Source organism: Mustela putorius, unplaced genomic scaffold, assembly GCF_011764305.1.
Source record: "Mustela putorius furo isolate JIRA1106 unplaced genomic scaffold, ASM1176430v1.1 tig00003850_pilon_pilon_pilon, whole genome shotgun sequence".
NCBI lineage: Eukaryota > Metazoa > Chordata > Mammalia > Carnivora > Mustelidae > Mustela > Mustela putorius.
The window spans coordinates 18,192,944-18,207,359 of record NW_025422002.1 but is presented as its reverse complement, the minus strand read 5'-3'; the positions used below and the strand labels follow the sequence as shown (position 1 = coordinate 18,207,359).

The 14,416-nt window shown below is 46.2% G+C and overlaps 2 protein-coding genes across 4 annotated transcripts in view; one reads left to right on the top strand and one right to left on the bottom strand.

The window, feature by feature from the left end:
- Positions 1-14,416, bottom strand: part of ZXDC (ZXD family zinc finger C) — a 96,419-nt gene that overhangs the window by 42,363 nt on the left and 39,640 nt on the right. The gene's annotated exons all lie outside the window — the stretch shown is intronic.
- Positions 1-14,416, top strand: part of CFAP100 (cilia and flagella associated protein 100) — a 49,418-nt gene that overhangs the window by 34,332 nt on the left and 670 nt on the right. For all 3 annotated transcript variants that reach the window (XM_013055358.2, XM_013055361.2, XM_013055355.2), the window contains 3 exons: positions 11,746-11,881; positions 12,860-13,065; positions 13,759-13,852. In XM_013055358.2, coding sequence (XP_012910812.1) covers positions 11,746-11,881; positions 12,860-13,065; positions 13,759-13,852 — 436 coding nt within the window. The remainder of the gene's footprint in view (positions 1-11,745; positions 11,882-12,859; positions 13,066-13,758; positions 13,853-14,416) is intronic.

Here is a 14,416-nt window from a genome sequence, read left to right as displayed (position 1 = left end):
GCAGAACAACAGGAACTCTCAGCCATGGCTGGAGGGAATGCAGAATGGGACAGCCCCTTTGGAAGACAGTTTCTTAAAAAGATAAACATACTCTTGCCATATGATCCAGCAAGCACACTACATGGTATTTACCCAAAGGAGTTAAAAACTTATGTCCACACAAAACCTGTATATAGATGTTTATGGCAGCTTTGCTCATAATTGCCAAAACTTGGAAGCAACCGAGATGTCCTTCGGTAGGTGAATGGATAAACAAACTTGGCACATTCCAGCGAGGGTGTATCATTCAGTGCCCCCTCCCAAATGAGCTATTAAGCCATGGAAAGACAGGGAGGAATATTAACACCATATTACTAAGTGAAAGAAGGCTTTTTGGAAAGGCTACAACTGTATGTTTCCAGCTGTAGGACATCCTAGAAAAGGAAAACTATGGAGATGATGAAAGGACTGGTGGTTGCCAGGGCTTGGGGGGAAGGAAGGATAAGTAAGTGAAGCACAAAGGATCTTTAGGGCAATGAAATGACTCTGTATGATACCCCTAATGATGGATACATGTCATTATACATTTCTCCAAACCCATGGAATGCACAACACTAAGAGTGGACCTTCATGGAAGCTATTGGCTTTGGGTGATAATGATGTGTCAGTGTACTTTCATTGATTGTAACAAATGTATGTTGATGGTGAGGGAAGGCAGGTGTGAGGAGAGAATATTTAGGAAAGCTCTGTACCTTCTGCCCAATTTTGCCATGAACCTAAAACTGCTTTTAAAGTTGAAGTCTCTATTAAAAACTTATACTACAACGAATGAGAAGTCTGTTCCAACATTGGAAGAGTGGCTGTATTAGAGACAACATACATAAAAAAAAAAAAAAATTCCCAGGATTCTTCACGGCAAAATTATTCATAATAGGCAAGAACAAGAAACAGCCCACATGCTGGGGGCACCTGGGTGGATCAGCTGTTTAAGTGTCTGACTGTCGATTTCAGCTCAGGTCATGTTCTCAGGGTTGAGATGAAGCCCCACATCAGGCTCTGTGCTGCTCTATGGAGTCTGCTTAGGATTCTCTCTCTCTCTCTGCCCCTCTCCCTGTCATGCTTTTTTGTTTGCTCACTCTTTCTAAAATAAATAAAATTTAAAAAAGAAAAGAAAACAAACAGCCTGCATGCCCACAGCAGGGGAGCAGACAAGCCGTGTGCATGCTGTAACAAATGACTGCACACAGAGTGCCTTACAACAGATGTGTCCCTTACAGTCCTCAAGACCAGAATTCCAAAATGGGTCTTCCCAGGCTAGAATCAAGGCACCAATAGGACTTGATTCGTCTCTGGAGGTTGAAAGGGAGATCTTTTTGTTACCTCTTCCAGTTTCCAGAGGCCACCATGACTCCTTAAATTTTCAAACCAGCAATGCCAGCTGAGTCTTTCCCACACCCCCTCACTCTTGACTCTCTTTCCTGCCTCACTCCTCCATTTATAAGGATGCGTATGATGACACTGGGCCCGACCAGACAACCCAGGTTCATTTCCCCATCTCCAGGTCAGCTGGTTGGCAGCCTTCATCGCATCTGCCGCCTTTGTTCTCCCTTGCCAAGTAGTATAATATATTCACAGGGTCCTGGGATTAGGGTGTGGTCATGTAAAGGGGCCATTACACACTATAGAAATCTACTCAGCAGTAAAAAAGGAACAAGCTGTTAACACAGGCAACAATGCGGACAAACCTTACACACACTGCGCGGAAAGAAGCCAGACTGACTGTATTATTCATGTGAAATGTTAGAACCAGCTGTATTGGTTATCGGTTGCTGCATAACAAATCATCCCAAAACTTGGTGGCTTAATATAACACACATTTATTTCACCCTTTCTGCGGATCAGGAATCTGGGCTCAGCTGGGCCGGCTCCTCTGCTCCGGAGCCTCTCATGGATTGCTGCCCAGGTGGCAGCTGGGCTGCGGTCATTCCAAGACTGCACTTGGGGAAGGAGCCACACTCCAGCTCATTCACGGGCTGCTGGCAGGATCTGATTCCTTGCTGGCTGTAGGCCAGAGCCTACCCTCAGTCTCTTGCCACATGGGCTCTCTGATACAGCAGCTTGCTGCTTCAAAGTGTACAAGCCAAAAAGCCAACAGAGTGAGTCTGCTAGCAAGATGGAAGTCATGATCTTATGTAAACTAATCACAGAAGCGACATCCCATTCTACATGGGTTAGAAGCAAGCCGCTGGGCTCAGCCCACATTCCAGGGTGTGAATACCTTTGAGGAGGCAGGTGTCACTAAGGGTCATTTTAGAGGTTTGCTCATAAGGGAAAAAAAAATGGAGACATCAGCCGATTGGGTGCCTGTGCCTGGGGAAGGTGGGGGGAGTTCATACAAAAGGGCATGAAGAAATGTTGGGGTGATGGAAATGATCACTGTCCTGATCATGTTAGTCCTTACATCAGTGTATAAGTTTGTCAAATCTCATCAAATGCTACACAGAACGGGTGCATGTTGTGATATGTAAATTAAATCTCAATAACAGTATTATTGAAGGCTAACTTTGTCACTTGCGTTGCATTGACTGGGTGCATAAGGGCTGTAGGACGAGCCATGTCCTCCCTCCCTGGTGGAGAGAACAGCATCATTCATTCTTGGCCAGAGACGACTGGTGTGAAGTGGGTGAGACACCCAGGGCACAATATTTAGAGAGGTGCATGTGTGACCCCAAGGGTGAGCACTTCCTTGAATTTTCTACACTGGGTCCTAGCCCCATTTTCTGCCTGCCTTGCTGTGATCTGTTTGAGATGCTCACTCCACAGTTCCTCCAGTTGAGGACCAAGGGGAGCCAGCCCAGGAAGATGGACCCCTGGATACAGAAGGGAGCACAAGGACCTCAGGACAGCCTGCAGTAAGCTGCAGAGCCTGAACACCAGCATCAGCTCGGCACTTCCAGCAGCCAGAGAGGTGACGGGACCCAGGAGAAGAATGAGCAGAGAAGCCCAACCCAACACTTCCCAGATTCTGCCACATTGACCAAAAGAACAGAAAAGAGAAATTAAGCCTGAATCCCTTCCTGGAAACCATGCAAAACTTCCTCCAGGAAAACCCAAACCAGCCAGTTAGTTGGAAAAGGAACAGGAAGCAACTCAGACTCTCTGTTCCTGCAGTGAGCCAGGGGTGGAAATGAGGATTGGTCTTGCAGCAGCCAGAGCCCAGAGAGCAAGGCAAGCCACACGGAAGGGACCACGAGCTCCAGAAAGCACATTCCAATGCTGACCTCAGGCTAAGGTGAGACCTTGTGTGGGCTGAGTCTTGGTAGCCATGCTAGACACCTGCAACCAAGGCTGCCCCTCAGACATGAGTTCCATGGCTCAGAGGAAATGCAGCCTGCACCTCCGCCTCCAGCCCAGGTTCCATCTGGACGCATGATCAAAATGGCACAACTCCTCTGAAGTCCCTGTTATTGAACTTGCACCCATGTGCAGCTCAAAGGACACACAAACAGGAAAATGTCACCATAAACATGAGAAGAAACATTCATTAAGGGATGTGTGTGAGAAATTGAAGTAAATGTAGATCCTGAAGAATTGGGACAGACATCTTAATTCCTCCCAAGAAGCTGCACCCCTGCTGCTAGAGAGGCAGATCTGGGTGCAGACAAGCCCACAGGAGGTCAAGACCACAATGAGGACTGGATGCAGCCTGCCATCAAGTGGGCAAGGGGAACCATGTTAAGCTGGGGACAGCTCCGAGAACTTTAAGGGAAAGGATAAGGAGATGAAGCGATAGGACCCCAGGAGGCCATGTGCAGGGCACATGTGGAAGGAATTCCAGGACATGGCTGCACACGGAATGGAGGAGCAAAAGCTAGTGCAGTGACGGGTGAAGGTTTCCCTGTGCTGAAGCAAAGACCAGGCCCACATGCAGGGAGACGGGCTCACACTACACACCTCCTACAGGGTTTAAGAGTGAGCAGAACAAGCCACAGTATCAAAGCAGACAATGAAAATGAACAAAAAGCCAGGCACTCAGGGGGTGCCTGGGTGGCTAGCTCGGGTAAGTGTCCAACTCTTGATTTGGGGTCAGGTCATGATCTCAGAGTTATGAGATTGAGCCCCAAGTCTGGGCATGGAGTCTGCTTAAGATGTTCTCTCTCTCCCTCTCTCTCTCATTCCTCCTCTGCCCCACCCCACCTCAAAAAAAGTAAAATAAAATTAAAAGCCCAGGTACCCATATAGGAACCAGAACTAAGTATGTGTCACCTGTTTCCTCCAGGATGCTAAATGCTGGGCAGGGTCTAGCAGAGCACTGCTCTTGAGTTTGTGGAGGCAAAGGGGGTCTCTATTTCTTTTCCTTTTTCAATGTGATAAAATCCACATAACACAAAATTTACCATCTTAACCACTTGCAAGTGTCTGGTTCAGTGGTATGAAGTACCTTTACATTGTGCAGCCAACCCCACTGTCCAACTCTCTGCTCTTTTCATCTTGTAAAACTGAAACTCTATCCCTGTTACTAATATCTCTCCATTCTCCTGGTGTTGACTACTCTGAGTACCTCCTAGTAGTGGGATCATACAATATTTGACTTTTTGTAACTGGCTTATTTCACTTAATGCCTTCAAGTTTCATTCATGGGGTAGCATGTGTCAGAGTTTCCTTCCTTTTTAAGGTTAAATAATACTCCTTTTATGTCTAGACATTGTTTCTCCATACATCCATCATGTTCACTTGGTGGCTTCCACATTTTAGCAACTATGAATAATGCTGCTGTCAACATGGGTGTTCTTCTGCAAGGCTCTGTTTTCAATTCTTCTTGGTATATTCCCAAAAGCACAATTGCCAGGGCATACAGTATTTCTGTTTTTAACTTTGGGATGCTATTGCAAGTGGAATTGTTTGGATGCTATTGTAAATGAGACGGTTTTTGTTTTCCTTTTCAAAAGTGTTCATTATTTGTATATAGAACTGCATTTCATTGACTTTGTTGACTTTGTTTCCTGCTACTTTGCTGAATTCATTTAATTCTAATAGCTTTGTTGTGGAGTCTTTAGGGTTTTCTTCATAGAAGATGATGTCATCTGCAAAGAACTCATTTTACTTCTTTTCCAACTTGAATGATTTTCTTTCTTTTTCTTGCTTCATCACTCTGAATGGAACTTCCAGTACTATGTTGAGTAGAAGTGGTGAATGCAGGCATCCTTACCCTCTGATCTTAGAGGAAAATCCTCCAGACTTTCACCACTCAGTATGATGTTTGCTGTGGGCTTTTCAGATACGGCTTTTATTATATGGAGGCTGTTTCCGTCTCCCTATTTTTTTTTTTTTTAAGATTTTATTTGACAGGCAGAGATCACAAGAAGGCAGAGAGGCAGGGGGAAAGAGAGGAGGAAGCAGGCTCCCCGCCGAGCAGAGAGCCTGATGTGGGGCTCGATTCCAGGACCCTGGGATCATGACCTGAGCCAAAGGCAGAGGCTTTAACCCACAGAGCCACTCAGGTGCCCCGGTATTAGATTTTTGATTACTGATTCAATCTTCTTACTGGTTATAGGCCTATTCAGATTTTCTATTTCTACATGATTTAATCCTTTTTTTTTTTTAAGATTTTATTTATTTATTGAGGGAAAGCAAGTGAGAGAGAGAGAGAGTGCACGAACTTGGGGGAAGGACAGTTGCAGGAGAGAGAAACACAGACTCTCCACTGGGCAGGGAGCCTGATATGAGGCTTGATCCCAGGACCCCGGAATCATGACCTGAACCAAAGACAGACGCTTAACCGACTGAGCCACCCAGATACCCCTACATGATTAAGTCTTGGTAGATTTTGTGTTTCTAGAAATTTGTCAGTTTTATCCAAGTTGTCCAGATTGGAGGCACACAGCTGATAGTGCTCTCTCCTAATCCTCCTTATTTCTGTAGGATCAGTAGTGATATTCCCACTTTCATTCTCATTTTAGTAACTTCAGTTATTTTCCTTAGTCAAGCAAGCTAAGGGTTTGTCATTTTTGTCATTTTCTTTTTGAAAAACTCATTGTTTTTCTATTCTCTAATTTTTTTAATTTTTTGCTTTTCTCTAATTTTTTACTAATTATTTCCTTCTACTAGCTTCAGGTTGAATTTGTTCTTCTTTAACTAGAAATTCCTTAAGTTGTAAAGTTGGGTTGTTAGTTTAACTCTTTTTAAAATATAAGTTTTGCCATCGTAAATACTCCCTTTAGCACCATAAATTTTGCTGTGCATCCCACAAGTTTTGCTCTGTTGTGTTCTCAGGTTTCTTCATCTCTATTTTTTTCTAATTTCCCTTATGATTTCATTTTTGGTCCACATGTTGTTTTAAAATGTGTTTTTTAATTTCTAGAAATTTGTGAAATTTTCTAGTTTTGCTTTTGTTAACAATTTCTAACTTCATCCAGTTGTTGACAGAGAAGTCTGTATAATATCTATCTTTTTAAAGATCTATTGAGACTTAGTTTGTGGACCTAATATTTGGGACAGCCTGAAAAATGCCCCATTTGCCCTTGAGAGTATATGCTTCTGTTGTTGGGTAGAGTTTTCTGTGTATGTCTGTTAAACCTAGTTGGTGTATTGCAATGCTTAAGTCTTCTTTTTCCTAATTGCTTACTCGTTCACTATTGCAAGGTAGGTAATGAAGTCTCTAACTATTATTATAGAATTAGTTTTCCCTTCCATCTGTAAATTTCAGCTTCAAATATTTTGGTATTCTGTCATTCAGTGCATAAATACTTATTATTGTTATATTTTCTTATTGTATTAGACATTTATTAATATATAAGGTCCTTCTTTGTCTCTGATGAATTTTTCTGTCTGATCCTAGTATTGCTACCCTTGCTCTCTCTCTTGGTTACTATTTGCATGGAATATCTTTTCCCATCCTTTCATTTTCAACACTTTTGTGTCTTTGGGTCTCAAGTGAGGCTCTTGCAGACAGCATATAGTTGAATCATCTGTTATCCATTCTGCCAGTCTGTCTTTTGATTGGAAAATTTAGCCCACTTACATTTAAAGTAATTAATGATATGGTGGGATTTCCGTCATTGTACTTTTTGTCTACTATATGCCTTATAGTTTTTGCCCCTCATATCCTGCAATACTGTTTTCTTTGTGTTTAGCTGGTTGTGGTGAAATATCTAAATTCCTTTCTCTTTCCCTTTTGTGTATATCCTATAGCTGTTTTCTTTGTGGCTACCATGAGGATTATATTTAATATCCAGGGTTGTTAACACTCAAATTTGAATCTATACCACCTTAATTTCTAACATACAGAAACTCTACTCCCTTACAGTTCCATCATCATCTTTTTGGTTGCGGATGTCACAACCTTGTTTCCATACATTGTGTGCTCTAAAACATAAACTAAAAATTATTTTAAATGTATTAGTCTCCAAAATCATGTAGAAAACAGTTACAAACTAGTATTGCTACCCTTGCTCTTTTCCTTCCCTTGCTCTAATTACAAACCAGTGTTACATTTCTGCTAGCTTTTAAAATTGCCAACATTATACCTTTATTGAGATTATTAGTCTGTCATAGGGCTTTAATTTACTGTCTTGATTTCGTTTCACTGTGCAGCACTCCCCTGAGCATTTCTGGCCCGGCAGGTCTCATGGGGATGAACTCCTTCGTTTTTGTTCATTGGGGAATCTCTTAGCTTCTCCCTCACTTTTAAAGGACAGTTTTGCCAGATACAGAATCCTTGGCTAACAGGTTTTTCTTCCCCTCCGAGCACTTCAACTATATCAGCCTTCCGACCACCAAAGTTTCTAATGAGAAATCTGCTGATAATCATATTGAAGATCCTCTGTGTAAAATGATTTGCTTCTCTTTTTCAAAGTTTTCTGGCTTTGGCTTTTGGTTATCCTGTAATAGTTTGATTATAGTAATGTCTCAGTGTGGGGCTCTTCTATTTCCTTTTACTTGGAGCTCCTTGAGCTTCTTGGATGCTTATATTCATGCCTTTCATTAATTTTAGAATTTTCATCTATTTTTCTTCGAATCATCTCCCTGCCCCCTTTTCTCTTTCCTTTCTGGGACTCCTATGGTGCATATATTGATCCTCTTGATGGCGTCCCACTGGTTTGTCAGGGTCTGTTTGCTTTTTTCAATCTTTTTCTTTCTGTTCCTCAGCCTTGATAGTTTCCATTGTCCTATCTTCAAGATCACTAATTCTTTCTTCTCCCTGCTCAGATAAGCCTTTAAATACCTCTAGTGAATTTTTCATTTCCCTGCTCCATTGTGTTTTTTTTTTTTTTATAAGAAATTTTTGGTTGTCTCTATGTTGAGACTCCTCCTGCAAGTGTAAATGTAGGTCTTTTCTGAGACTTTCCCTGGGCATGCAGGGTCACTTTCTAATTTTTTCCATATATGCTGTTGTTTTTGCATGTCCTCAGTCTTTAAGATCTGGCTCTCCAAGGGGGAAAAAGCAAAAAATGGAGAAAGGAAAAAGCATTGGCCTTTAAATCCCCTGAAAGTCAAGTGGGGGATTACGGGGTTGCTTGAAACAAGGGCTGCCTAACTATTTGTCTGTTCCTCTGTGGTCAGAAGCACCAATCAGGGATCAGGGCACAGTTCCCCAACATTTTGGAGGACAAGGTCCTTTTTTGCCCACCCTAGCTCCAACAGGCTGTGTGCTAGTTGCTCCAGAAAACCTGAACAGCTGCCTACCACATGGCTGGGAGTGATGGCTGGGCAAGTGTTACTATGCTTAGAGCTGAAATGGAGGGAAATTAACCACAATTACTGTCCAAGCCTTTCCCTGGAAGTTGCAAGCTTTCAATAGACTCCAGAGTTCCAAGATGGCTATATAAGATAGGTTCTGCAATCACTGTCTGGTGGGGAGACAGATTTATGGTGCTCCTACTCTGCCATCTTTCTCTATTTCAAAATTTTTAATTTTTGTTCTTTTTCCTGCTATTTCTGCAGGAATATGGTAACTCCTTCTCTTTTGCTTGGTCTTTTGAATGAACTTTATTCCTATTTGCTGGTGTTTGCTTTTTATTTATTTATATATTTTTTAATACTAAGCTTTCTGGCTATATGTCCCCAGGCATTTATTAAGAGATCATCTTGTTACCTTTCAAAAACTTTTTATAACTTCTGCAATTCAGTCCAACAGCTTTAAGAAAATTTCATACGTATAAATCTATAAACATAGAATAGTATCATGAGTCCCCAGGGTCCCATCGCTAGCTTCAGCAGTGATCAACTCATAGCTAATATCCTTTTACCTAGATTCCACCAACTTCTCCACCGCCCATATTATTTCAGAGCAAAGGCATGTATCATGTCATCTGTAAATATGCCAGTCGATATCTCTAAAAAGATATGGATTCTTTAACATAATCACCATATGATCATCACATTTAGAAAAACCAGTAATCCTTAATATTAAATATTCATAATCCATAAATGATTGGAGTTTTTAAACTTTGTTTGAATGAGAATCTAAGTAAGATTATGCTCTTCAATATTTGTTGTGTCATTAAATCCCTTTCGGTCTATAGGTTCCCTCTCCAGCTTCTTGTCCCCCTGCAGTCCAGGTATTGAAGAGACGAGGTCACTTTTCCGGCACTGAAGTGCTTCTTAGACTCTTTGTACACTGGAACCCCCCTAGAACCTGCATTTCTGACAAACATGCAGGTGACATGCAAGCTAGCCTGAGGAGCAATGCTCAGCAGTATGTCCCCCATGCTTTTGCATTCCCATGAACTGGCGAGCTCTAGTTGAGTAAAAAATATTGCAACCCAACAATTTTACATCGACAGAGAACCAGTAGGGAAAGGGTATCTTTTTATCCCAGTTACCCTGAGAAGAAAGAGAACAACAACAAAAAGCCCTCCGCCGCCGCCGCCGCATCCATATAGCAAAGGAGGGCAAACATAGCAGCCCTGTGCCAGCTGTAGGATCACACTTACCAGTTAAGGGGATGGAAGTGAAGGAAGTATTTAAAAAAAAAAAAAAAAAAAGGTTAAAATTGAATGCAATCATGTATCTAGATTTTGGGACAAGTACCACTGACCTTAAACATACTTACCCCTACAATGGGCATGTGTGGTTGGAAAAAAGTTGATCCTGACACCCAGGACATGCTCTCTGATGTCATCCCAGGTGACCTGCATGAGCCCCACCAGCACCGGAGGGGGGTGGGCTGTGTGTGAGCTCCATGTGGTCCCTCTGGCCCACCTACCTCAGCCCCCCTCAAACTCACAGGCTTCTCAGCCCTCCACCCCAAAGTCAGGGGAGTGTAGCCTGGAGGGCTCCGGGGGGGGCCTGCATGCCTGTGCCGGTGCATGTGACAGGCCATGGGACCCACAGTGGGCAAAGGAGCAGCAGTTCACAGGCCTTTGCTTAGGGTTGGGAAAACGGTAAGTTCTATCAACAAATGGGGGAAGAGCCACAGATTTTTATTTTATTAAGTTTGTTATTTCATTTAAAAATTGATTTTTGGAGTTCTATTTCTAAATATATGCCCAAGGGTGCCTGGGTGGCTCAGTTGGTTAAGCATCTGCCTTCAGCTCAGGTCATGATCCCAGGATCCTGGGATCAAGCCCCGCATTGGGCTCCCTGCTCAGTGGGGAGTGTTTCTCTCTCCCTTTTGTCCCTCCCCCCTGCTTGTGTTATCTAGCTCTAATAAATAAAATCTTTTATTTACTTATTTATTTATTTGACAGAGAAAGGGAGAGATCACAAGTAGGCAGAGAGGCAGGCAAAGGGAGAGGGGGAAGCAGGCTCTCCGCCGAGCAGAGCCTGATGCAGGGCTCGATCCCAGGACCCTGAGACCATGACCTGAGCCGAAGGCAGAGGCTTAACTCACTGAGCCACCTAGGTGCCCAATAAATAAAATCTTTTTAAAAAATAAATATATGCCCAAGAGAATTAAAAACATGTCCTCACAGAAACCTGTCTACAAATGTTCACAGCGGCATAATTCCTAAGAGTCAAAAGATAGGATCAACCATACGTCCATCTCAACAAAGTATGGTCCATCGACACAGGGAACTGTCACATAAACCTCCAAAAGAATGGAGTTCTGACCAATGCCGTTAACATGGAGAGACCTTGAAAACATTCTGCTGAATGAAGAAGCCAGACACAAAGGCCACCACTGTATGGCTCCACATTTATGAAATGTCCAGAACAGATACACAGTGGGGGGGAAAGGAAAGGACGGGGAGTGGCTGCTAATGGGGAATGGGTTCCTCTGGGTGATGAAAATACTCTGAAATGAGATGATGGCGATGGTTGTGCAATTGTATAAATATCCTGAAAACTAATGAACTGGTTTTTGTTTTTTTTAAAGATTTTACTTATTTGAGAGAGAAAAAGAGCACACAAGCAGGGGGGGAGCCAGAGGGAGGGGAGAGGATCTCAAGCAGACTTGTCACTGGGCATGGAGCCCAACACAGGGCTTGATCATATGACCCTGAGATCATGACCTGAGCTGAAATCAAGAGTCCAATGCTTAACTGAGCCACCCAGGTGCCCCCTGAATTATACATTTTAAAAGAATTTTATAGGTATGTGAATTATGCCTCAATAAAGCTGTTACTTATTTTTTTCATAGTGTTGATTGTTAAAGATCTTAAATCTTAGTCCTGCATCTCAGCAGCATCTCTGGTCCCTGGGCACGCACTCTGCGGTCACGGCCCCTTAGCTCTCAGGACAGTAGTGGGGCAATGAGGCTCAGAGAGGTGGAGTGCCTGGAGCTGCACTGAGTGGGCAGGGCCCTGCTGGTCCCCAATCCAGGGACAAGGAGGTCAACCAGTTGAAGCAGTGGGTCACCACACTGATGATGTCCATCACCAAGGAGGAGGAGACTGCCGCTGAGCTGGAGCTCAAAGCCCGAGTCTTCCACTTCGGCAAGTACAAGGGTGCTCAGGAGGTAGGCCCCCCGATCAGCAGCCAGAGGGCAGCAAGTGTGGAGGGAGCGTGGGTGACCACAGCCCTGGGGCCCAATCCATTGACGAGCACATCTGGGAGCACCCAGTGCTGACCTCACCACCTTCCAGGCTCTGCAGGGCTGATCGAGGGGCACTGGCTAGAGAAGGCCCTTGGTCCCCCAACTGGAGTCATCTTGTGTATTTATGCCCCTTGGCCATTCAGCTGCCCAGCACACTTCCTCCATTCCTTCCTTCTTTCACTCAACAAATACATCTGTTTCTTCAACACAAAGTGTCCAGAAAGTGACCCTGCCAGGAGGAAGAAGGCATGCCCCCAAGCCAGCCTGAAAGAGTGAGAGAATTCTGAGGGCATAGAGGGCCAAGAATGTTCCAGGGCACACTGCGCACCCTTCCTGACAGTGCACTGGGGGCATAGGCAGAATCGCAGCTTCCTAATTCCCGCTAATTACTGTTGAACACCTACCGTGTACCAGCCCAGGGCAGGTACGCAGGAGGCCACAACAAGCAGGCTGGTGTACCCGCGGCCTGCCAGAGACTCCCTGGGTGTTGGCTGGGCCCCACTCCTGGCCTGAGCCTGCCTGTCTGCTGTTCCTTGCTCAGTCCTCACGCTCAGTCCATGTGGTAGGGAGTGTTACTTTCTAAATGTAAGATCAGGCTGAGAGGGGAGTTCATCTGCCACAGGCAGCACAGGAAGTCGCTCTCATGGGCCAGGGTCGTGTGGGGAGTTGAGGTCAGTGCAGGGGCAGAAGAGAGCCCTCGAGGGGGGGACTGGGCCCCATGGACACACTGAGGCAGCTGGAGTAGAACCTCAGTGATGGCTGGAGTCCTGGGTCTGGCTGACCTCAGGAGGGCAGCTGCATCACAGCAAGGGCACTGGGTGTGGTGGGCTGTGTGGCGGGGGGGGGGGGGGGGGGGGCAGAGGCCTACGCCACCCTTCTGCCGGCCCGCCCACCTCGCAGGACAAACTGCTGGAAAGCCTGAACCGCAAGGTGTTGGACGTGTACCAGCAATGCATCGGCAGCCAGCAGGAGTCCAACCTGGGCGCCGTGCAGATGCTCACCATCATCGAGCACCACCTGAACGAGCTGCTGGAAAACCTAGAGCGGGTGCCCCAGATCAAGATCGAGCAGGCCGAGAAGGCCAAGGAGAAGGAGCGTCGCATGCGGTGAGAGCCAGGTCCCTGCCCCTGCCCTGTCCCACGCGGTCTGACCAGCTCCCTCACGATGCCCTCCAAACCCCAGCTTCTGCTCTGGGCAGGCCCAGGCCGGCCCTGAGGACAGAGGTCGGATACAGACCCGTCCTCAAAGAGCCCCCAAACCAAGAGAGACAGGAGTTTGGTGCTCCATGCTGAGAGGTCTTCCAAAGAGGACCCCTAACTTAGTCTGGAGTGGGAGAAGAGGTGGGCTAAGGGGGCCCAGAGCCAAAGTGAGGGTGTGGACAGCATGGCCTCACCCCAAGGACAAGGGACAGCAATGGCCATCTTTCCTGCTGGATTGGGAGAGGAAGAGATCGGCATTGCCAGAGCCCCGGGGAGGGAAGATGCAAACTTGGGGGGGAAGCCAAGGAAGCCCAGTTTAGTGGCAGGGGAAGGCAGGGAGACTTGGCAGTGTCAGAATGCTAGAAGCAGGCAGCACGGACCCACCGTCCTTAGCAGATGGACCTATGCCGGGAACCCCCAAGAACAAGTTTCAGAGGCCAACCAGGCCTGGCAGGGAAGGGTGGAGAGAAGAGGGGAGTGTGCTCCTAGAGGGAGGGCCAGGGCCTGACTGAAGGCTGCATGTGAGGCGCTGGGAAGCAGATCTGGGAGCATCGACAGTGCCTCCAGTTCTTAATTGTCTTGTGCTGCCCCTGCATCCAGACTCCGGGAGGAGAAAGTCATGATGCAGAAGCGGCTGCAGGAGGAGCGTGTGCAGCGGGCCCAGGCCCGGGCCCAGGCTGAGATCAAGAAGAAGGTGGGCAGGGTGGCCCCTCGCAGTCACTGCTGGGCAAGGGCCCCATGACCAGGCACTGTGGGGCTGAGAGGAGCTGGGGAACTACAGCCAAGCCTGGCTCACTGTTCTGCAGCTAATTGCTGAGGTGCTGGGAGAAAAATGGGGTCATCCGAGTAAGGCCAGGATAGAGCAGGCTGTCCCCTTCCTGGCCCACCAGTCCTGGTGCCCCTTGGGACTATCTTCCCCTGCAAGTCCTTCTGGGGCTGCCTTTCGTCCTGCACACACATTCCTGGGGGGGGTGACTGGCCTGGCTAGCACCCTCCTAGTCCTACCCAGGTGCAGCTCAGCCCCCATAGGGTCCCACCATACCACCAACACTCCAGCCAGAACCCATCACTCCAGCTCATCCCCATCACTAGGATTTCCCCTGACTGCCCCACAGACAAAGGCTAGAGCAGTCACTTTCTTCAGGCCCTGGGAGCAGGAGGGGTGCTCCCTAAAGCAGGCCCAAGCCCAGATACAGCCTCCAGCAGACAGGGGCTGCTCTCTGAACAGAGTAGTGCTTTCCATGCTGTCACACAGAGT